The 22307-nt window shown below is 44.2% G+C and overlaps 1 protein-coding gene across 1 annotated transcript; it reads left to right on the plus strand.

Moving 5' to 3' along the window:
* The first annotated feature begins 1153 nt into the window (after nucleotides 1-1153).
* LOC124162064 lies at nucleotides 1154-14828 on the plus strand. Its single transcript, XM_046538415.1, has 2 exons — nucleotides 1154-1895; nucleotides 12952-14828. Exons 1-2 carry the CDS (start codon nucleotides 1879-1881, stop codon nucleotides 14762-14764), a joined length of 1830 nt encoding a protein of 609 aa, XP_046394371.1. The 5' UTR covers nucleotides 1154-1878; the 3' UTR covers nucleotides 14765-14828.
* The last annotated feature ends 7479 nt before the right edge of the window (nucleotides 14829-22307 follow it).

A 22307-nucleotide genomic window follows, 5' to 3' on the forward strand; every position in this document is an offset into this window, starting at 1 on the left:
CGCTCTTTCCAGCTGCGATGTACTTTTATGACGTTACTCAGGCGGACTGTGTTTATTTGTGTTAACAAAGAAACGATCAAGCCTTCTTATCGTGAAATCAATCTACATTCTATTCCCTTCTTAAAAGCATCGGCGTATTTTAATGGCGTAATTGAGTTGGACTGTGGTTAGATGCGTTTACAGAAAAACGATATAGCCTTCTCACAGGTGAAAACATTTTCATCTACATCTACTTACTACCTCCCTCCTGCGAGCACCGACGCATTGTTATGACGTTATTGAAAATTACTGTGGTTAGTTGCGTTTACATAAAAAAGATCAAAGTTTCTTAAATTTGAAATAATGTTCATCTGCATCTCATTACTACCCCACTATTGCAAGCCCCGATGTATTTTAATGACGTTTTTGAGAATGATTGTGGTTATATTAGAACGTAGGTTTCCGTGGCGATGGTTTCATCTCTGCATTTCTTCAGGGGTTTTCTTCCGCGTCAGCTTGTTTGGAGACAACAGTTTTGCTGGCTATTCTGCCAGCGTCTTCAGGTCGAAGTTGACCTGACCTCTTGTATGTACGCAAATAAGGATTATTTTATTTATGCCAAACAATGCCAATTTTGTCAATTATGCCAATTTTGAACAAAAAAGAATACTTAAGGTTGGATGGCGATATTTGGTGGAACTTGTTCGCAGGAAACATAATGAAATACACTTTTGTATGTTCCACAAGAGTTTTTTAATCCCGACCTAGGTTTCGGCAGTACACACTGTCATTATCAAGGTGAATATACAAACATTTTGCGAGCTTATATAGCTTAGGGAGAGGGGGGTTAAGGCAGGGAGGAGGTGGTGATGGTGGGAGGGGAAAGCTAACGAGGAATAGTTTCCTCAAGGTCAGTAGGTTTACTTGCCGAGTCCAGCAGAACTGATAATAAAGGGGAGGAGTTGGAGGGGTACAAAAGGTCGTTAACCACCCTTACATTTTTGTTTCGACATGCTCTTAAAATTTCCAACTGCTCAAGAAAATCCATCTTTTTACCTTTACACACATTGTGGAGAACCTTGACATTGAAATCACTGCTATGGTTGCAGTCTAACAGATGTTTGGCAAAATTAGAGGTTGAATCGCCTCTTACCCAACACTTCATATTGTCGTGAACCGACTTTTCACCCTGTTGCTAGGCCCCTCGCCTCGTAGGCATTCTTAAGTGACCTCCACATATCTCCCGCCCACACGCTTTTCGCATCATGTGTCCTCTCTCCCGGATTTAGCTTTCCCTCCTAATTTTGCCATATTTGGTTATTGCCATACTTGGACCACCTTCATTTTTTTAGACCATGTTCCTTTCCTCGACCCGCCCTTTTTTATTAGCCAGGCTCCCACGGATAAAGGACCCGTGAGGCCAAAAACCAGTTCTAAGATATTCGCGTTGCGTATTTTACATATCGCAACGCTCATTAATTCTTGCGCCTACCCTGTGGAATCACCGCTTATGGTAAACCACGCGACCACTGGTTTCCGGCAGACATCCGGGAAAACACTTAACACTCGCTTCTGACGTCAGATTAACCCATACCCCCTTGGGTAATAAATTTATATAGAATACGGTCGACTTTCAAAAGGTCGTGGGAAACCTACGCATTTATTCTGTTTGCACGTGTCGAGCGACCCGTGGAATATTCCAGAGGGGGGACCCATTATAAATAGGTAAACTCGGAGACGCGAAGGATCATTCGCTCTTCTGGACGTGGAACCTCTGCCACTCTGATTCTCGACTTGTCAGCCGACAAACCAGCGTCTTCTCTCCGCCACATCGCCGGTTACGCCGATCGTTCGTTTCCCCCTCGAGCCATCCATCCGACTCTCCAACTCTGCTTCGCCATGAGCTCTTTTGACGAGTAAGTTATCCAAAGTCTCACATGTATTCTCACTGAATGTTATTAAATGGACTTTACTTAAGAAATGGGTGTGTATTCCTTTATAATGACTGCCTCTGTCAATTAAGATCCTTCTCTACCTCTAGCTACGAATCCCCAAATAGTATCGTGCTCTTTCGAGGTCACGACAAATGGTGTATATGCACCGGGTAAATTACAAGCAGTCTTATAAAAGAATTCACATCGCACTTTGTGCATAAATTAGATATTAGTTATGTTTTTTCTTTGAGCAAGGCGTGTGGGAAACGCCCTATGTTGTAAGATGTATGAATTAATTTCTCTCTTACAGGAAGTGTTTTTTATGTTGCATGTTTGCTCTTTTTTGTGATCTGTGTCGAGTTTTGATTATGTGTTAGGCAGGGTTTTGCTTTCCAGGAAATGTTCTTGATTTTGTGTTTGCGTGTGTAATATTTAAGTGCGTGTGTAGTACTTAAGTATAGGGTTTTTTATTTTCGCTTCCTACCTGTGCTTCGCGTAAGAGTCTCTCCGTTCAACCTGTATTTAGTCTCTTCTGAGTTTTGAGGGTAAATTCATGTCGACGTCAAGAACGCCGCCCCCAAAAAGAAGTGACCGTTTGGCAGGAAAACCTCCTGCGTATCGTATTCCCGTAAATCCTACTAGGCGTCCGGCTGGGGACTCCGAAACGAGCGACTCAGAGGGTGATTTGAGGGAGGATAAGGTCCTTGTCACGGACTTAAGAACGTTGCAAATAAACGCAGCGGAGATGGCAGATGGTGGGACAGCAGCGCCGACCACGGAGGCTGGCCCTTCAGGCGAAAATAATACTTCGACATTTCCTCGTATAGGTGGAGTCCATCTGACGCCACCGAAGTTTAGCGGGAATGCAAACGAATGCCCCTTGCAATTTTTATCTACCTTCAATAAGATTAGCACTGCCAACTCATGGTCAACCGACGCACGATTAAGACTTTTCCCATGTTTTCTAGAAAGTACTGCCCAAAGATGGTTGCAAGCACTTCCGGCCTATGACGTAGAATCAGGTGCCCTTCGTGGCACCTGGGAAGAACTGGTGGCGGCCTTCAAGGCTGCCTTCAAGGGGACGATGTCGGATGAGATGAAGGCCCATAGATTGAACGAGCGCACTCAGCAAGCGTTCGAAACCTCCGAATCATATTTCTATGACGTGACCGCCTTATGCAAAGAGGTTGATCCCCAAATGCGTGAATCGGAAAAAATCCGTAACATCCTCAAGGGGCTGAGGCCAGATATTGTAAGGGTCGTGTTGCCTATGAAGGCTAGGACCTGTGAAGAATTATTAGAATTTATTAAGCTGCATGAGGCAGCCATTTTGGTCTCGGAAACCGTGAAAGAAAAAATTACCCCTCAGAAAGCAGTTGAGCAATCGAACGCCTCGATAGGACGATTAGAAAAAGAAATCTCTCGTCTTCGCGGCGAATTGGAAAGGAGTAGACGCTATTCAGGCCCACCAATGAGGCAAGGAACCCCTCGTTATTATCAGGAAAGGCCCCCTCCGAGTCCTAGGATCAATCAAGAGAGATTTAACCCCCAGAACAGAGGTCAAGGCGGGCCAAATCAGGCGACGCCGCCAAGGCGCCAACCTTATGATCAAAAACCGAGGACTCCTGATGGGCGCATAGTTTGCTACAGTTGTGGGAAAACCGGGCATTACGCTTCCGTATGTCCGAATAAACCAGATCAGGGGCCTCGGCCCGCCCCACGTGAAAAAAAGATCGTGGGAAACTCAAATGCGCGGATGTAATAGAGGCAGCATTCGCGGATAGACCGGACGTTAAAGACCTCCTTCTCATCAAAGCAGACGTAGAGGACCACCTAGATCAGACAGTTTTGGTTGATACGGGAGCTGGGATTTGCGTTCTAAGAGACGACCTAGTAAGATCTCCAATTCGCAAAACCTCGCTGGGTATAAAAGGGGCAGACGGAACTCCAGTGAAGGTATTGGGAATGGCTGCCGTAAAAATTAGGCTTAAGGGGAAAGCTGAGTTCCATTTAGAAGCAATAGTCATTAAAAATGCCTACGTCTCCTTGGTGTTGGGAAATGATTTCTTACGCCGTACTCGAGCGAGGATAGATCTTCACTCAGGCATAGTTGGGCTAAAATGGGGAGACGAAGAAATCTTTCTGGCGACGAATTTCTTTAATCCCGACTTTTCTGACTCATCCTCGGATGAGGATGATGATGAGCAGGGTGAGTTGGACAAATTGCGACTCGGATACGACTTAACTGTTCCCCCTAGATCTCAAATTAAATATGAGGGGCCACGAAGGACGAACGCACCTAGGGATATTTTAGTGACGACAGCAATGCTCACTCAACGGGGGTTGAGTGTCGAAGTCCCCCAGAGCGGCGACAATATAGTAGCTATGGTTTGTAACCACCGATTCGTTCCTCAAAAACTATTCAAGGGGACTACCCTAGGGAGGAGGCTTAGACACGAAAATACCGGAGGGGGAGATATAGATTTTGGCGAAGTGGAAGAGGTTGATTTCATTGAAAATTTTCCAGAGCCATTAGACATTAATCCAGATTTGAATCGCAAGGAAAGAAAACGAATAGACGCTCTATTAGCTCAGTATAGAGATGTATTTGCTTGGAGTCCAAGTGAGATGGGAAGGACTCATCTAGCGGAGCACTCAATACCCACAGGGGATGCAATGCCAATTCATCAAGCGCCTTACAGAGTTTCGCACAAAGAAAAAGAAATAATCCGAGGACAAGTGGACGAAATGTTGAGTCTTGGCATAATTAGACCCTCTAAGTCGCCTTGGTCAAGTCCTGTCGTTTTAGTCAAGAAAAAAGACGGCGGAGTGAGATTTTGCGTTGATTATAGAAAATTAAATCTAGTTACACGGAAGGACGTTTATCCCCTCCCCCGCATCGACGACCTTTTGACATATTTAGGTAAGGCTAAGTACTTTACTAGTCTCGATTTATTCAGTGGCTACTGGCAAATCCCCGTTAAAGAGGAAGATAAACCTAAAACCGCCTTCGTAACTCCCGAAGGACACTATGATTTCAATGTATTAAGTTTCGGGCTCTGCTCAGCGCCCGCTACTTTCCAAAATTTGGCTGATAATGTGTTTTCTGAATTAAAATGGAAAAAGGTTTTAGTATACTTGGACGATGTTGTAGTATTCGCTGAAACTTTCGAGGATTTATTAAATAACACGAGGGAAGTTTTTGATAAACTTAGAGAGGCGAACCTCACACTGAAGCCGTCTAAATGCCATTTCGCACAGACTCAGATTAAAATGCTGGGTTATCGCGTAAGCGCGGACGGCTTGGAGGCGGACCCCGATAAGGTTAAGGCAATCTCTGAATTTCCCCGCCCGACGAAGGTCAAGGCAGTGCAAAGCTTTTTAGGTTTGTGTAATTATTATAGAAAATTCATTTGCAATTTTTCCAAGATAGCACGGCCTCTGCACGAGTTGACGAAAAAAGATAAGATTTTCGCGTGGACGGAAGCCGAAGAAACGGCTTTCCAAACGCTCAAAGACGCAATGACTTCCGCTCCGGTATTAATGCATTTTGATCCCGAACTGCCAGTAGAGCTCCGCGTGGATGCGTGCGGGACGGGAATAGGGGCGATTTTATTGCAAGGAAAGAATCAAAAAGAAATGCACCCCGTGAGTTACGCGTCTAGGACGCTAACTAAGGCTGAAAGAAATTATTCCATCACCGAAAAAGAGTGTATCGCTACGATTTGGGGCTTATTACACCACCGAGATATGGTTTATGGTAAGAAAGTGACAATTGTGACCGATCACCATGCTTTATGCTGGTTGAAATCCCTCAAAGACCCCTCTGGTCGACTCGCGCGATGGAGTTTGCGTTTGCAAGAATTTAATTACCAAGTCGTGCACAAATCAGGCCGCTTACACTCAGACGCCGATTGCCTATCAAGACACCCGGTATCTGAGCCGACGGCGGAGGATGAGGACGGGCCAAATGAGATACCTCTTATGTTACTCGCGGCGGAGGACTTAAAGGCTAAGCAAAGGAATGACTCGTCTCTTGTTCCCTTAATACAAGCGCTAGAAGACCCAGAAAACGCACCGCCAAAGATAGAAAAAATCTCGAGGGGGTATGCGCTAATAGACGGATTATTGGTCAGAAAAAATGCCGGTCTTCGGGGAAAGGATTACTTGACAGTTATTCCCAAAGAATTGAAAAGAGAGGTATTATATTCTCACCACGACGACCCTATGTCCGGCCATTTAGGCTTCGCACGAACCTATGACAAATTAAAGACTCGGTACTACTGGGTAGGGATGAAAGCGGACATTTTAAAGTATGTACGCAGCTGCCCGGATTGCCAGTGCAGAAAAGGACCCCATACGAAGCCCGGAGGTTTTCTCCAGCCAATTAAGCCAGGTAAACCCTTTGAGAAGGTGGGCGTGGACCTTCTTGGTCCATTCAAGCGCAGTGCTACAGGTAAAACCATGATTGTCGTAGCAACTGATTATGCAACTCGCTACGCGGAGACGAGAGCCCTCTCGAATGGAACCGCTGGTCAAGTGGCAAAATTCCTACTCGAACAAATAATTTGTCGTCACGGTTGTCCGACCACGATTCTATCTGACAGAGGAAAGGTATTTCCATCCGAAATGGTGACCTCCCTCCTGAAAAGCATGGGAGTAGTTAGTACATTTACAACGGCCTACCATCCCCAAACAAACGGTCTCACTGAGCGATTGAATAAAACCATAGCCGAAATGCTCTCTGCCTTCACAGGTACGGAGCAACGCGATTGGACGGAATTTTTAAACCAGGTAACTTTTGCATATAATGTAGGCCTACAAGGCTCTTTGGGGGAGACCCCCTTTTTTCTGGTCTATGGCCGCGAGGCCAGGCTACCCCCGGAAATTAGCCTCTCACCTGACGAAGGCGAGGAAGGCGTAAAATCGCGGGAACGATGGAAGCAGGCTCAAAAGGTAGCCCTGGAACGACTCGCAGCCCGCCAAGAAAAAGATGCGACGCGTTATGATGCTAAGCATGTAAATGTTAAATTTAATCCCGGAGATAAGGTTCGGATTTACACCCCCACACGAAAGGTGGGTAAGAGTGAAAAACTCTTGCCTCAATATTACGGTCCGTATGAAGTGATTAGGCAGGTAGGACCTGTCACTTATGAAGTGAGGGTCAAGAAAGGAAAATTAGACACGGTACATGTCTCACGCATGTCACCGTATCATGAGCGCGAAGGCGAAGAAGCCGCTGTAGTAAATGTAGGTCAGGGAGGCGTGGAGATAAGCACGACCGACGCGCCGGCCGAAGATTAATTCGGAGGCAGGAAATGGCGTAGTGAAATTAACGACTCACATCGCCCGGATTTTTTCCGCAGTCAGTTTCCAGTTCTATTCGGCTGGTGAAAACTCGAATAATATTATGAAACAGATAATTGAATACTAAGTGAGGCAACACGGCTGTTAGTATAAAATGAAAAGTAACCTTTTACAGCCAATTTTCCATATTTCTTGATGTATTTTTGAATCTTTTTCTGCCAACAAATTGTTCTTAGTATTTCTTTCTTGTCTTCGAGAATGCGTTCTCAAACTTGCCCCGCTTTCGTGAGTAAATTGACACTCACATTATTTACATTTAAATAAAGAACAATTTGTTGACCCCATTATTTATAAGAACCACAATTGTGAATAGAATTTGTATGGGTGAAGCAGTAATTCATCAGCCGAGAAGGAGGTGAATCGGCGAGTCAAAGGGAGAGGTAAGCATTTAATGTTTTAAGAGGAAACTACGGTGTAAATCTTTTTTCACAGAGATATCAGGGCATATGAGCACCTCGAGGACCCCAGGCGCTCCGGGGAAGTGAGGGTGTTTGTTTCGGGGTCGGTGAACGGCACCTTCCTACCCGCCATTGCCTTAAATTTTACCTCATCAAGGACCTTGATTTCGACCCTTTTACTCCCAACCACTACCCATCAGCACGTGGCCCCCTTCACCCTGGCCCTGGGGGAGCACCGGACGGAGGCCTGGGGAGAGCCCGCAAGGGACCTCAGGTTTCCCCTGGTGCTGGGGTTGGACGTCCTCATAGGGCAAGGGGCAATTCTGGATATCCCCCGGCGAATGGTGCGACTACGCACGCCCGGCACCATCTTGCCCCTATTTGGATATATGGGAGAGCTGGTCCCGGGAAGGGGGTTACAGCTAATTAGAATACCTTGGCCCCTGGGATTCGACCTCCCCTGGACACACCATTCGGGCGACCGGGAAGAGGTCGAAGACCAGTGGCCAACCCCGGACGCAAGCCCCAGGTGGGTGCGATCACCTAGCCCCGCAGAGGACGCCAATAGACCAGCTTCCTCTCAGCCCTCCATGCCATCGGAGGATTGGGAGGAGGAGATAGAGGCAGCGAGACTCTCCCGAGAACAGGGGTCCGGGGAAGGGCCTCCTCCCCTTGCACCTTTGCAGGCGAGGGAGCCCCTTGATCTCGCTACCGCTACAGGTGGGAGGGCTTCACCTCCCTCTGAGCGGCGGGGCCTGTCAGGAGGGCGTGGCCATCGCCTCTTAGCGGCTCTGGGGTTGAGTGAGAGCAGTCCGGGAAGATAATCAAAATTCAAAATTCCTAAATTTTACCGAAATTCGCTCCGCCCCCCCCCGCTGATTCCAACTGAGTCCTCCACAAATACCCCATCCCCCCGCCAATTCACCGTCCCGGCGCCCCGGTGCCACTCCAAAGAGGCAGGACAAGGAGCTTTCAGCTAACCTGAAAGCGCATCAAGGTAGAGATTTTTTCTTTTCTCTTTTCATAGATACGCCTGACGGAAGAAGAGGGAGGCAACCCGCCATACACCACTTCCATTTCCACGTTTCCCACCTCTCTCCTCAAATCAACCTCCTAACCTCGTTTTACCTGAGAGTAAGAGAGAATTCTCTTCACTCATCTCTGCCATTGTGAAGTTGGGTTTTGGAAATCAGGCGTAAATACGTCTTCAATTCGATTAAACTACATTGTATAATAATCTCGATAAAATCGAGTGAGCATCGAATCGCACATAAACTTCTTCTCTCCATCCTCGAAGCAGTTGTATACGGACGGGCGCGCGGCACGCGGAGAAAGCGAACGCCAGCCTCCTCAAGGCAGGCGGGGACGTGAGATAGGAGAAAAAATAAGAAGAAAAAAACAAAATAAAATTATTTCTTCATTTTTTCTGGCGGCCGCCGCTCGGAGATAGTACGCCGCTCGGCGGGCGGAAGGAAGATTATCTTATTTTTTACATTTTTTCAAGCAGGCAAGCGGGGAGAGGTTTTTTAAAGGGCTCGCTTAGTATTATACGAAAATGAATGCGGGTTTTATTCTCATCGTTATCCCCCTAATATTAGGGAGTGACGGATCACGAACGACGCCTAATACGGCTTCGATTAAGGTCGTAGCTGGGACATATTGGACTGCATTGCCTCAAACGTTGACATACGAAGCCTCTATACCTTTGATTTATAAGGTCAAATGGCGATCGTCCAATAATAAAGCCGTGGAAACACCTTCCGCACAATGTGGGACCACAGGTATCGTATGTAATGCCCTTAATTCCCTGCGCGGCACAGTCCTTCAAATTGGTAAGCTGGTTGACTTAGTGGGCGTGAACCCGCTATTTTACGAAACTGACAGAGACGCACTATTAAACAATAGAAAAAGGAGATCGATTGATTTTCTCGGAAAGGTATTCGCTTGGTGTTGCGGTGTTGCCACGCGTGGTGAAATCACGGCTTTAGAAGAATCTCAGTTAGATTTCGACAAGAGACTAAGAGAACTATCCACCATGGCGCGTTTAGACCACAATTTTGTGGTGGACGTGAGAGTTCAATTGGAAAACTATACGAACATCGTGGATAGCGCAGTGTCAGAGATACGAAAACGAGTTACGAATTTACAGACGGCCCTTAAGGCTCAAATTGTTAGAGCCTCTAATATGTCAATTGAGGTGAAGGAGATGATAATGGTCTTAACAGACATTTTATCTCGGAACTTTTATGCTCAAGGGAAGTTAACAATGCATTTGCGAGAAAACGAAGCACTCCATAGATGCCAAAATAAATTATTGCCCACGTCAATTTTCCCAATTGAAGCGCTACAGAAAGATTTAGATGCACGTAACGAAAAATTGGCAAGCCGAGGCTATGAATGGGTGGTGCCGAACGCTGCTGAACTAGCAACGCTTCCGATATCGCATTGTCTCCTCCACGAGAAATACATGGTAATTCGCGTGAATGCCCCTATTGTTAGAATGGGCGCAAAGTGGAGTCTATTCGAAATCAGTGCGACACCATTCGCGTGGAAGGATCAGACCTGCTCCATTGTCCACGAAACAGTCTATGCGGCCGTAGACAGGAAACGTCTTCGTACAATTTCTGGCCCGGCATTGCATGACTGTCGTGCCCACTCGGATAGACTTTGCTTTCTGCCCAGATTTAGCGCAGATACGACTCATGGGCCGAGTTGCGCGATTCAAATGTTTAAAGGCGGAACGACGACACAACTCTCCCAGTCGTGCACCTTTCAATGCCGACCGGGGAAGTCAACAATAATTAGCGAAGTAGGATTTGAGCTGTATATAATTACGCACCCTCCCCCCGAAATTAAAATCCTTTGTGAAAATTCCTATTCTAAAGTCATTAACTCATCACTAAGTGGACCAGGCGCTTTAGAACTAACACTTCCGTGTCATTGTGCAGCCCATTTCCCTGATAAATCAATAGTAATTAATGAAGGATATCCGTGTAATTCGGAAGTTCAAACAGTCAAAACCGCCCATATTTTGCCAGCTATCTGGACAACACTTGATTCACTTCTAATTGATCCGAAATCGCCTCAGACTCTGCCTACCTTCGAGAAATTAGAGGATTGTCTGAATACAAATTGGACCATTGAATTACCCCATTTAAATCTAACCCAACCTCAATTTATGGCCACAGACCCCTACGGTCCAGCCTATACTTCGAAATCGGACGATGCTGTCGGTGGAATAGCATTATCTTGGTCCTTACTCCTCTCTCTATTCCTCGGAACCCTTACCTATTTTGTATGGAAACACGAAAGAAGGATGCCCTATCTTGTTCTGACTCCGGAGGGTCAAGAGATTATATTCAGCCGCGCCATACGCCGCACGCTTAAGGATAAAGAACCTCAGGTAATAGACCTCTTTTTAACGAGACCTCTTTTTAACGAAAGGCATGAATTAACATTACGCTTTGGATGAATTCGCGGACTTGGAAATTTGAATAAAATAAATAACAAAATAAAAATGCTAATAAAATAAAAAAGCAGTCACCACCCACTCGTAATGCCAGTTGCCGGCGGAGATTACGACGGATGTTTGTCCGGAAGGATGAGTTTCTGTTTCCTGACGATAAAAAGCACACTTCCTTCCCTTGAAGCAGCGATTACGCATTTAGGGCGTTGTCTCATTGCGGGCATGAACGGGAGCCACAATGTAAAGTACTCGCGAGTAGATTTTGTTAGCTTGCCTGTGAGAATAATGCTTGAGTATGAGAGTAATTTCGATGTAATTAACATGTGTTTATTTTTCAGCAATTACCGCCCGAGCTGTGAACAGCCGTAAGAGCGGTGACGCCAAAATGCATAATTTTGGTTGATTTTTTAAAGGCTTCGATTGGAGTGAAATCCTCGAAGTATTATGGGTGGGATGTTGAAGCCAATCAGTGTAATAATTTTTGGCCGGCGTGAGATGCGCTTGGGGCCAGAGGAGAGCAAGGGGTGAGAGACACCCCTCCTCCTTTTAAAGTGTTTTGTTGTTTAAGAAGTAAAGTTTTCAGTGGTACCACTTACGTAATTATTTTGGGAGATGAGGACTTCTCCTAGGGTCAGTATCTGGGGACGCCTAGAGGCCCGTGTTGAATTAATAAGTTTATGATGCATCATGTTGTTAATTGCCAGTAATGTACAAGTGTTAGTACATGGGCTTGAATGTATTTTATGAAATACTTTTGCCGGTAATACGTCAGGGAACGTATGGGCGTAATGGCTAGGTAAGCCAAGTTTTTATTAAGTAATTTGCCGGTAATACGTCAGAGAACGTATAGGCGCAGTGGCTAAGTAAGCCAAGTTAGCACAAGTTGGTGCTTTTTGTTCGTTTGGGTAATGAGGAATTACCCCGGTTTTAGATTACACTGAAAGAGGCTCAACAAGATTAAAAATGGTGCAATTCTTAAGCACTTTTATGAGGAAAGTTCGGTTTGCTGTTATGCAACGAACTGATCGCAGAAATATTAAGCTAAGATTTTTTTCTTAGGGGTACTGAAATATTTTTGTATCCACCTGACTGTGGGTCGGTGGAAAAGAAGTTATGTATTACTTATGAGAACGTGAATTGTTATCCAGCTAGATTTTTCCTCACGCAATTTTACATGACCTGGTCGCCTGTGAAGCGCAGCATGTTAATTAATTGGAGGAATTTAATTACTTACATACTTCCACTATTCAGTAATTTCAAGTACTTTTAGAAACAAACGTTTATCCGTCATAATTAACTTGATATATTTTAATTGTCCAGCTGAGAGTTTTAAACGACTTGTTAAAAAACCCATAAGGTTTTCTGATTACGCAACCTTTAATGCCACTTGTGAAATAACTAACGGAAGCGAATAGACTTGATCACTCTTACTGACTTCCTATTGTTGTTGTTCACTGTAGGCGCATTTTGTTTATTTCCTCAACGGAACTCTCTTTGCGCCAACGGCTAACCACGCCACTTCCTGTTATCGCGTGGCAAGCGCTCTTGCTTCGTGCGAGGATGGCTCATGGCGTGTTTTGAAAGAGTGTGTGTCATTATCTCCTGTGGGCGTGTCTCCGGATGGGAGGCAGCCATTTTTAAAACACAGTCGACTCTCTACTGGCTTCTGGCATTTCATGGTGCCTGGCAATTTTTAAGATGCTGTGATATTTCTTTTGTATACTTTTATGAATCTTTTTTTTACTCAATTCTTAAGCGTTTGAATTCAGACTAAAAGTCTCCTTGGATTTGCTTGTATTCTTAACAGGCCGCTTGTCACGTCCTCTGTGACCATGACGCCTCAGAGGATTCTAGCCTGTGAAAATGGGAGGGGCCTGCGCCTCCTAGTGGCAGCGGTCCTGCTGACCACGCCCACTCAAGGCGCGCCAAGAGCTGGCAGCCAATCACCCCACGTTGACCTGACCGCTGGCGCATACCTCAGGAACCTTCCAAATATAACCATTTATGAGACGGCGTTAGCCCTGGCGTTTCGGTGGGACTTCAACCCAGGCTATCAGCTTCAGCTACTGAGAGAGATGGTTGGAAGGGCCTGCAAAACAGCTGATAATCGGCCAGTATGCAGTCTCCCACGGCTCGCGGTCGACTCTGCTCTTCGCGATTGGGACAGACGGAATTGGTTCGAATCCTTGTCGGAGGCACCCCTGGCCACGGATGGGGGCGCAATGGTGAACACCTTCACGCTTCCCACGCGCAGACATTCCAAACGAATGATAATTTCCGCGGAAGAAGCGAGGGAGCTGGAGAACGATTTGGCTGAGATGGGAGGCGTCAAAAATCTCTCAGCGCCTTGCATACCTGCGTACGCACCGGCCTCGGGAGACAGGCCTGATTTTGGCCTACTGACCCTCATCACTTCCACCATAGCAGCCCAAAGAGATGTCCTAGCCATGTGTCAGACGCGTAGGCTGAGCCCCTCGGTCGTGAATGTGGATAGACTTCGCGCTGAGTTATTATCACTGCAGCGCTCTGTCCACAGCCGAGGTTGGGAGCTGGCGATCCAACACTTCTCCAGATATTACGTTCTACCACTCCTTGATTGTTTACTATCCCCTTCGTCCTTATACCTATTCCTAGTGATACCTCTGACAAAGGCTAACACCACGTCAGTCTCACTCCACTCCTTTATCCCCATTCCCTTTGCCTACGGCGATTTCACTTGTCAAATCACGGCCCCTGCGGCGGAATTGGCTCTGGTACGTACCGCTGAAGGAGTAAAGTTGGGAAGTCTGCAGTGTAACCCTTATCGAGATGAGTTGTGCTCTCTCGAGTCGGTACGAGAAGACGAGTCCGTTCCGGCCAAGTGTGCGAAATTAGTCGCCCTTGGGGGTACGGCAGAAGAAGCAGCCAAGGTCTGCCCACTACATTGTCAACGATCATCGGAGACCCGGGTCATTTCACTTGGCCCGGCCACCTTTCTAATTACTCATCCTCCGGCCGATGCTGTGATCCGTTGCGACGCAGTCAGGTGGAGTGATTGGGGCGCTAGGAGAAAGGGTTCCTTCCGCATTACCCTTCCCTGCGACTGCCAACTGTCTTACAATGGCAGCGTAGTCGCTCCTACTTTTCCCTGTTTACCCTCAGCCAACCCTACCTTATCCGTCCGACGCCTCATTCCTGCGGAATGGTCGTTGCTCCTATCCGTTTCCCTTCCCCCTTTCTCAAAAGCGCACTCCTTATCCTGCACGGATCTGGACGAATGTACCAAATCATCATGGGATCCTGAGAGCCATTCCTCGCTTGAGCTTCGGCCGTGGATGTTATATTTGAATATCGCCATAATCCTTTTCCTCTGCCTCCCCTCCTTGTTCCTCAGCCTTTTACCTTATGTTACCTGTAATCGCCCTCCTGTACCTTTTTACCTGAGTACGAACGACACATCGCCATCGGATCGCCCTCCCCCAACGTCACCTACGAGACTTGGCCCTCCGTTAATTCCCCCTCCGCCCATTCCAACCGCAGCTGCTAGCTTCCGCCGTCCGTTACCCACCCCCGCCATAACCGGTCCTGTTTATGAGGAAATACTGGAGACAGTCTACTTGCCCATGAGACGTCGGCCGTAGAACTTGTTTTGTGTTTAGTGTTTTTTTTTGCGTGTGCTATTGTGACTAGTTTTTGCCGTTTTGTGCTTTTTTGGTTGTTGGTGTTTTTTGTGTTTTTGGGTTATTGGTGTTTTATTTTTTGTCTTGGGACTGCTCTTCAAGCTTAATTTTTTTTGGACTCTTGGAGTCGATTAGTGTATATTTTCTTTGTTCTGTGTTCTGATTACAATCTGTTTTGCGTTTTTTATCAGCTATGTTGTGCCTTCGGCCTCTTGCTGATCTTCAGTGGCATTTTAATGGACTCGTTCACTTGCCTATGCTGTTGGACTTTTGGGCGCATAGAGCGTTGCCAATGCTACGATGCTTCATTTATTTACTGCATCGAATTCCTTTTATTATTTTTTTGATTTTTTTGTGTATATTTTTGCGTATTTGCTATTATGGTTTGTCGTTTTAGTTTATGTTGGTACGAACATTTTCGTTTTTCCTAGATTTTGCTCTGCACCCTGTAGTTGTGCAGGCTTGTATTTGCTAGTGTTTTGGTAATGGGACAAGTATTTAGTGTTTTTTTTCTGTGTTGGGTGATCCTTTTCGCCCGTTGCTGTCTTTTTTGTGTGTTTTGCCCACTTTTCATGAGTGTTGGTTGATATTTTTGTGCTAAGGTACGGCTGACTTCATCAGCCCTAGTTTTATTGCTGGTATTGGGTTTTTTCGTTTTCGTATGTTGCCATTTTATTTTGTGTAATTCAAGTTGCATGTCGCTTCTCTGTACGGCGTGCATTTCGTTGTCATTTTTGAGGTTATTTGGTGTTTTGATTATTTTCTGATGTTTTGTATTTTTGTATCTGTGGCTTTGGCTTCTGGTTTTTACTTGCTCGTCCAATAGTGTTATCTAGGGTCATTTTTCGGGGACGAAAAACGCTTTTCCAAGGGGGGAAGTGATGTCGTGAACCGACTTTTCACCCTGTTGCTAGGCCCCTCGCCTCGTAGGCATTCTTAAGTGACCTCCACATATCTCCCGCCCACACGCTTTTCGCATCATGTGTCCTCTCTCCCGGATTTAGCTTTCCCTCCTAATTTTGCCATATTTGGTTATTGCCATACTTGGACCACCTTCATTTTTTTAGACCATGTTCCTTTCCTCGACCCGCCCTTTTTTATTAGCCAGGCTCCCACGGATAAAGGACCCGTGAGGCCAAAAACCAGTTCTAAGATATTCGCGTTGCGTATTTTACATATCGCAACGCTCATTAATTCTTGCGCCTACCCTGTGGAATCACCGCTTATGGTAAACCACGCGACCACTGGTTTCCGGCAGACATCCGGGAAAACACTTAACACTCGCTTCTGACGTCAGATTAACCCATACCCCCTTGGGTAATAAATTTATATAGAATACGGTCGACTTTCAAAAGGTCGTGGGAAACCTACGCATTTATTCTGTTTGCACGTGTCGAGCGACCCGTGGAATATTCCAGAGGGGGGACCCATTATAAATAGGTAAACTCGGAGACGCGAAGGATCATTCGCTCTTCTGGACGTGGAACCTCTGCCACTCTGATTCTCGACTTGTCAGCCGACAAACCAGCGTCTTCTCTCCGCCACATCGCCGGTTACGCCGATCGTTCGTTTCCCCCTCGAGCCATCCATCCGACTCTCCAACTCTGCTTCGCCATGAGCTCTTTTGACGAGTAAGTTATCCAAAGTCTCACATGTATTCTCACTGAATGTTATTAAATGGACTTTACTTAAGAAATGGGTGTGTATTCCTTTATAATGACTGCCTCTGTCAATTAAGATCCTTCTCTACCTCTAGCTACGAATCCCCAAATAGTATCGTGCTCTTTCGAGGTCACGACAATATGTTCATTTGTCCTAGTTTTTATGGCACGTCCGGTCTGACCAATATACACAGAATTACAATTAGGCTTATTGCAATACAATTTATACACACCGCTTTGGTCCTTGTCAATAAATTTTGGTTTTGAGTTAAATAAAAAATTGCCAACAGTTGTCATATTATAAAATGTTAATCTTAATTTATCTTTCGGGAACATACTAGTCACTCGATAAGATAGGGGGCCAAGGAATGGTATTTTCCCCCAAGATGTTTCAGGTCTATCACTGTTATGGGATGTTGAGGGTAACGTTGTGACGGTCTTCATTGCGTGCTTTTTAAGTTTCTTATTAAGGATTTTGTCAATGGTAACAGATTTATACCCGTTTTGAACAGCAATTAACTTAATAGTGGATAGTTCTTTTTTAAAATTTTCATTTGACATGGGAATAGCGACCAAGCGGTGTATTAAGGAGTGAAATGCCGACATTTTATGCGTGTGATGATGGCACGAATCGTTGGGTATGACAACATCACTGTAAGTAGGCTTCCTAAAAATTGAAAAATCATGTGTACCGGAGTTAATATCTATGGTCAAGTCTAAAAAATTCAGCGTATTGCCCCCAATTTCCATAGAGAAATGAATGGAATCGTGAAGGCTATTCAAGAGGTCTAAAAATCTGTCTAGTTGTCGGAAACTACCAGTCCACAAGCATAAAATGTCGTCAACATAACGATACCAGTAACAAACATTTTTTATTAACACGTCATTGGATTTAAAAAGATTATCTTCCAAGAAGTCCATAAAAATCTCTGCTAATACAGGTGAAATTGGTGATCCCATAGCCAAACCATGATTTGATTTATAGAATTTGTTGTCAAAAATAAAATAGTTTTGTGAAATACATAGATTTAAAAGCATGTTCAGTTCAACAGATAATCTGGTATCACCGGAGCGGGCTTTAACCAAATCCACTGCAATGCGAGTGGCTTCTTTAGCGGGTACAGAGGTAAACAGATTGGAGACATCGAAGGATATCAGTTTGCCATTGGGCGGAACAGTCAAATGAGATAATTTCTCGGTAAGGTCAACAGAATTGATGATACTCCTTTTAGATTTAAAACCAGATAAATCTCTTAAGATAATATTTAATTTTGTGGCAAGTTTGTGTGTAGGGGCAGTGACATGTGATACTATTGGTCGCACAGGAACATTTTCTTTATGGGTTTTCGGTAGTCCATAGAGTCTGGGGGGTAACGGATTCATATTTATAAATCTCCACTTATCAGAAGAATTTATCAGGCTACTGCATTGAGCAAGTTTTTCTCTAACACTCTTTTGATATTTGTTAGTGGGGTCTTTAGGCATTAGCTCAAAATTATTGTTTGTCAGGAAAGTATGAACTTTGTATAAATAGTCATCATTGGATAAAATTACAATGGTATTACCTTTGTCTGCTTTGGTTAAAACAAGATTTTTCACTTTGAGAGTCTTTTTCAACTGAAGGAGAGTACTCTGATGGTGGCAGGAGTCTGATGCGTCTGCAGGCGGCTTCTTGAAGAAAGATGAGATGCAATCGGCCAGGTGCTGTTTCTTCCCGATGCTTTCCCTTCCCATGGCGACCTCACAGTCAGCAACGAAGTTGGTCAGTAAGTTGCGTTGAATGGTGGGGAAGGGAGTGAATTTGAAACCTTTGTTAAGAAGTTTCATTTGTGATGGGGTGAAGGTGTGCTGAGAAAGGTTGACAACTCGTGGATGGAAGGACTGCATCCTGAGATTATCACTATTCTTATCATGTATCGTGTGATTAGACACAGTTTGGGGAATCACTGATAGTTTGTACCCCTCCAACTCCTCCCCTTTATTATCAGTTCTGCTGGACTCGGCAAGTAAACCTACTGACCTTGAGGAAACTATTCCTCGTTAGCTTTCCCCTCCCACCATCACCACCTCCTCCCTGCCTTAACCCCCCTCTCCCTAAGCTATATAAGCTCGCAAAATGTTTGTATATTCACCTTGATAATGACAGTGTGTACTGCCGAAACCTAGGTCGGGATTAAAAAACTCTTGTGGAACATACAAAAGTGTATTTCATTATGTTTCCTGCGAACAAGTTCCACCAAATATCGCCATCCAACCTTAAGCTGATCAGTGATGCTAGTAGAGCAGATAAGGCGAAATTATTCCGGAAGCTCTCCATCAAGTTCCGGATTGCGAGCTTAAATATTTATTTCAACAACTGCTGTTTGAAACTACGGCTCACTCCCCGTTACGTCAATCTTCGCACCAAAACGAAGTCTCCCGCTGCAAAGGCTGCCATGGAAGCTGCAAAGAAGATCTGGGTGAAAAGTGAATTAAGAAGATGGTTTGCAATTCGTGATTCTCTATCTCATTACTTGTATTTTCTCCATTTAAACCTAGTGAATTCTTTCCACTGGGTTGAGTGGTGCCTCATCAAGGAGAAAATTCAGTGGTATGTTTACACAGTGGCTCAAAAGAAATCAATAGTGATGTACAAAAAGTTAGACCATCTCCGATCCACCCAACTATCAGTGATTCCCCAAACTGTGTCTAATCACACGATACATGATAAGAATAGTGATAATCTCAGGATGCAGTCCTTCCATCCACGAGTTGTCAACCTTTCTCAGCACACCTTCACCCCATCACAAATGAAACTTCTTAACAAAGGTTTCAAATTCACTCCCTTCCCCACCATTCAACGCAACTTACTGACCAACTTCGTTGCTGACTGTGAGGTCGCCATGGGAAGGGAAAGCATCGGGAAGAAACAGCACCTGGCCGATTGCATCTCATCTTTCTTCAAGAAGCCGCCTGCAGACGCATCAGACTCCTGCCACCATCAGAGTACTCTCCTTCAGTTGAAAAAGACTCTCAAAGTGAAAAATCTTGTTTTAACCAAAGCAGACAAAGGTAATACCATTGTAATTTTATCCAATGATGACTATTTATACAAAGTTCATACTTTCCTGACAAACAATAATTTTGAGCTAATGCCTAAAGACCCCACTAACAAATATCAAAAGAGTGTTAGAGAAAAACTTGCTCAATGCAGTAGCCTGATAAATTCTTCTGATAAGTGGAGATTTATAAATATGAATCCGTTACCCCCCAGACTCTATGGACTACCGAAAACCCATAAAGAAAATGTTCCTGTGCGACCAATAGTATCACATGTCACTGCCCCTACACACAAACTTGCCACAAAATTAAATATTATCTTAAGAGATTTATCTGGTTTTAAATCTAAAAGGAGTATCATCAATTCTGTTGACCTTACCGAGAAATTATCTCATTTGACTGTTCCGCCCAATGGCAAACTGATATCCTTCGATGTCTCCAATCTGTTTACCTCTGTACCCGCTAAAGAAGCCACTCGCATTGCAGTGGATTTGGTTAAAGCCCGCTCCGGTGATACCAGATTATCTGTTGAACTGAACATGCTTTTAAATCTATGTATTTCACAAAACTATTTTATTTTTGACAACAAATTCTATAAATCAAATCATGGTTTGGCTATGGGATCACCAATTTCACCTGTATTAGCAGAGATTTTTATGGACTTCTTGGAAGATAATCTTTTTAAATCCAATGACGTGTTAATAAAAAATGTTTGTTACTGGTATCGTTATGTTGACGACATTTTATGCTTGTGGACTGGTAGTTTCCGACAACTAGACAGATTTTTAGACCTCTTGAATAGCCTTCACGATTCCATTCATTTCTCTATGGAAATTGGGGGCAATACGCTGAATTTTTTAGACTTGACCATAGATATTAACTCCGGTACACATGATTTTTCAATTTTTAGGAAGCCTACTTACAGTGATGTTGTCATACCCAACGATTCGTGCCATCATCACACGCATAAAATGTCGGCATTTCACTCCTTAATACACCGCTTGGTCGCTATTCCCATGTCAAATGAAAATTTTAAAAAAGAACTATCCACTATTAAGTTAATTGCTGTTCAAAACGGGTATAAATCTGTTACCATTGACAAAATCCTTAATAAGAAACTTAAAAAGCACGCAATGAAGACCGTCACAACGTTACCCTCAACATCCCATAACAGTGATAGACCTGAAACATCTTGGGGGAAAATACCATTCCTTGGCCCCCTATCTTATCGAGTGACTAGTATGTTCCCGAAAGATAAATTAAGATTAACATTTTATAATATGACAACTGTTGGCAATTTTTTATTTAACTCAAAACCAAAATTTATTGACAAGGACCAAAGCGGTGTGTATAAATTGTATTGCAATAAGCCTAATTGTAATTCTGTGTATATTGGTCAGACCGGACGTGCCATAAAAACTAGGACAAATGAACATATGAAGTGTTGGGTAAGAGGCGATTCAACCTCTAATTTTGCCAAACATCTGTTAGACTGCAACCATAGCAGTGATTTCAATGTCAAGGTTCTCCACAATGTGTGTAAAGGTAAAAAGATGGATTTTCTTGAGCAGTTGGAAATTTTAAGAGCATGTCGAAACAAAAATGTAAGGGTGGTTAACGACCTTTTGTACCCCTCCAACTCCTCCCCTTTATTATCAGTTCTGCTGGACTCGGCAAGTAAACCTACTGACCTTGAGGAAACTATTCCTCGTTAGCTTTCCCCTCCCACCATCACCACCTCCTCCCTGCCTTAACCCCCCTCTCCCTAAGCTATATAAGCTCGCAAAATGTTTGTATATTCACCTTGATAATGACAGTGTGTACTGCCGAAACCTAGGTCGGGATTAAAAAACTCTTGTGGAACATACAAAAGTGTATTTCATTATGTTTCCAAAAAAGAATACATAAGTCTTTTTTACAATACATCAAGCAATATCACTTAAAAACTAAACACTAACACTTAACAGGACGTTCGCTGTTTTCCAATTTTTAGGGACTGTGTGATCTGCTAGGGATTTTTCGAGCACTATCTATAATTAATACGCGATTTGATTTCTTTGATTCTTTGATTCTGGTTCCTTATATACTAGAGCTGGAGTGAGATCAGTGCCTGGTGATTTCTTTGAACTAATAGAGCTGAAATGCTTTTTTAAACCACTGATTGAAATACTGATTGACGGCATTTGTTCTTGGTAGAGTCGATGTAAAGGTGTTGATATGTTTTTTCGGGAAATTGGTGAAGATACCATGAAAAAAGTTACTTAAAGATAAGCTTTATCTCCATTGTTCGTCACTCTATCCACTCATGCATTTATAAGTGAAGAGACTGTAGCGCTATTTCCCTGTGCCTCCCATAAATATAGCCAAAAAGCTTAAGAGTTGTAATTCGCCCAAAAGTTTTGTTTTGAATTCATTTAATGCCTCCCTCATAATTTTCTTTGTGTCTTTTTTCGATTTTTTTTATCACTGTCGCACGTTTCTTGTATTTACTCACAAGTACGATTCGCATGTGCCTTTTTCATTTTAACGTGAATTCCTCTTTCTTGCTTTAGAGCTTTACGGCCTGGAGCATTATGCCATCTCGGTTCAGCATTCAAAAGTTTAAACTTACTCGGTATCGTATAATCCACGGCCTCTTGCTTAATACTAATGCACTTATTCCGGGCGTCTTTTACTCCAAGGATGAGAGTGCCCTCTTTGAAATCGGTAAATGAGTTCGACAAGTACCGCTACAACCCTTCATAATCCGCCTTGTGGAATAATACACCCTTCCCCCGACGCACAGTGGGCTGGAATCGAATAAA

Source organism: Ischnura elegans, chromosome 7 (assembly GCF_921293095.1).
Source record: "Ischnura elegans chromosome 7, ioIscEleg1.1, whole genome shotgun sequence".
In the NCBI taxonomy this organism is placed as follows: Eukaryota; Metazoa; Arthropoda; class Insecta; order Odonata; family Coenagrionidae; genus Ischnura; species Ischnura elegans.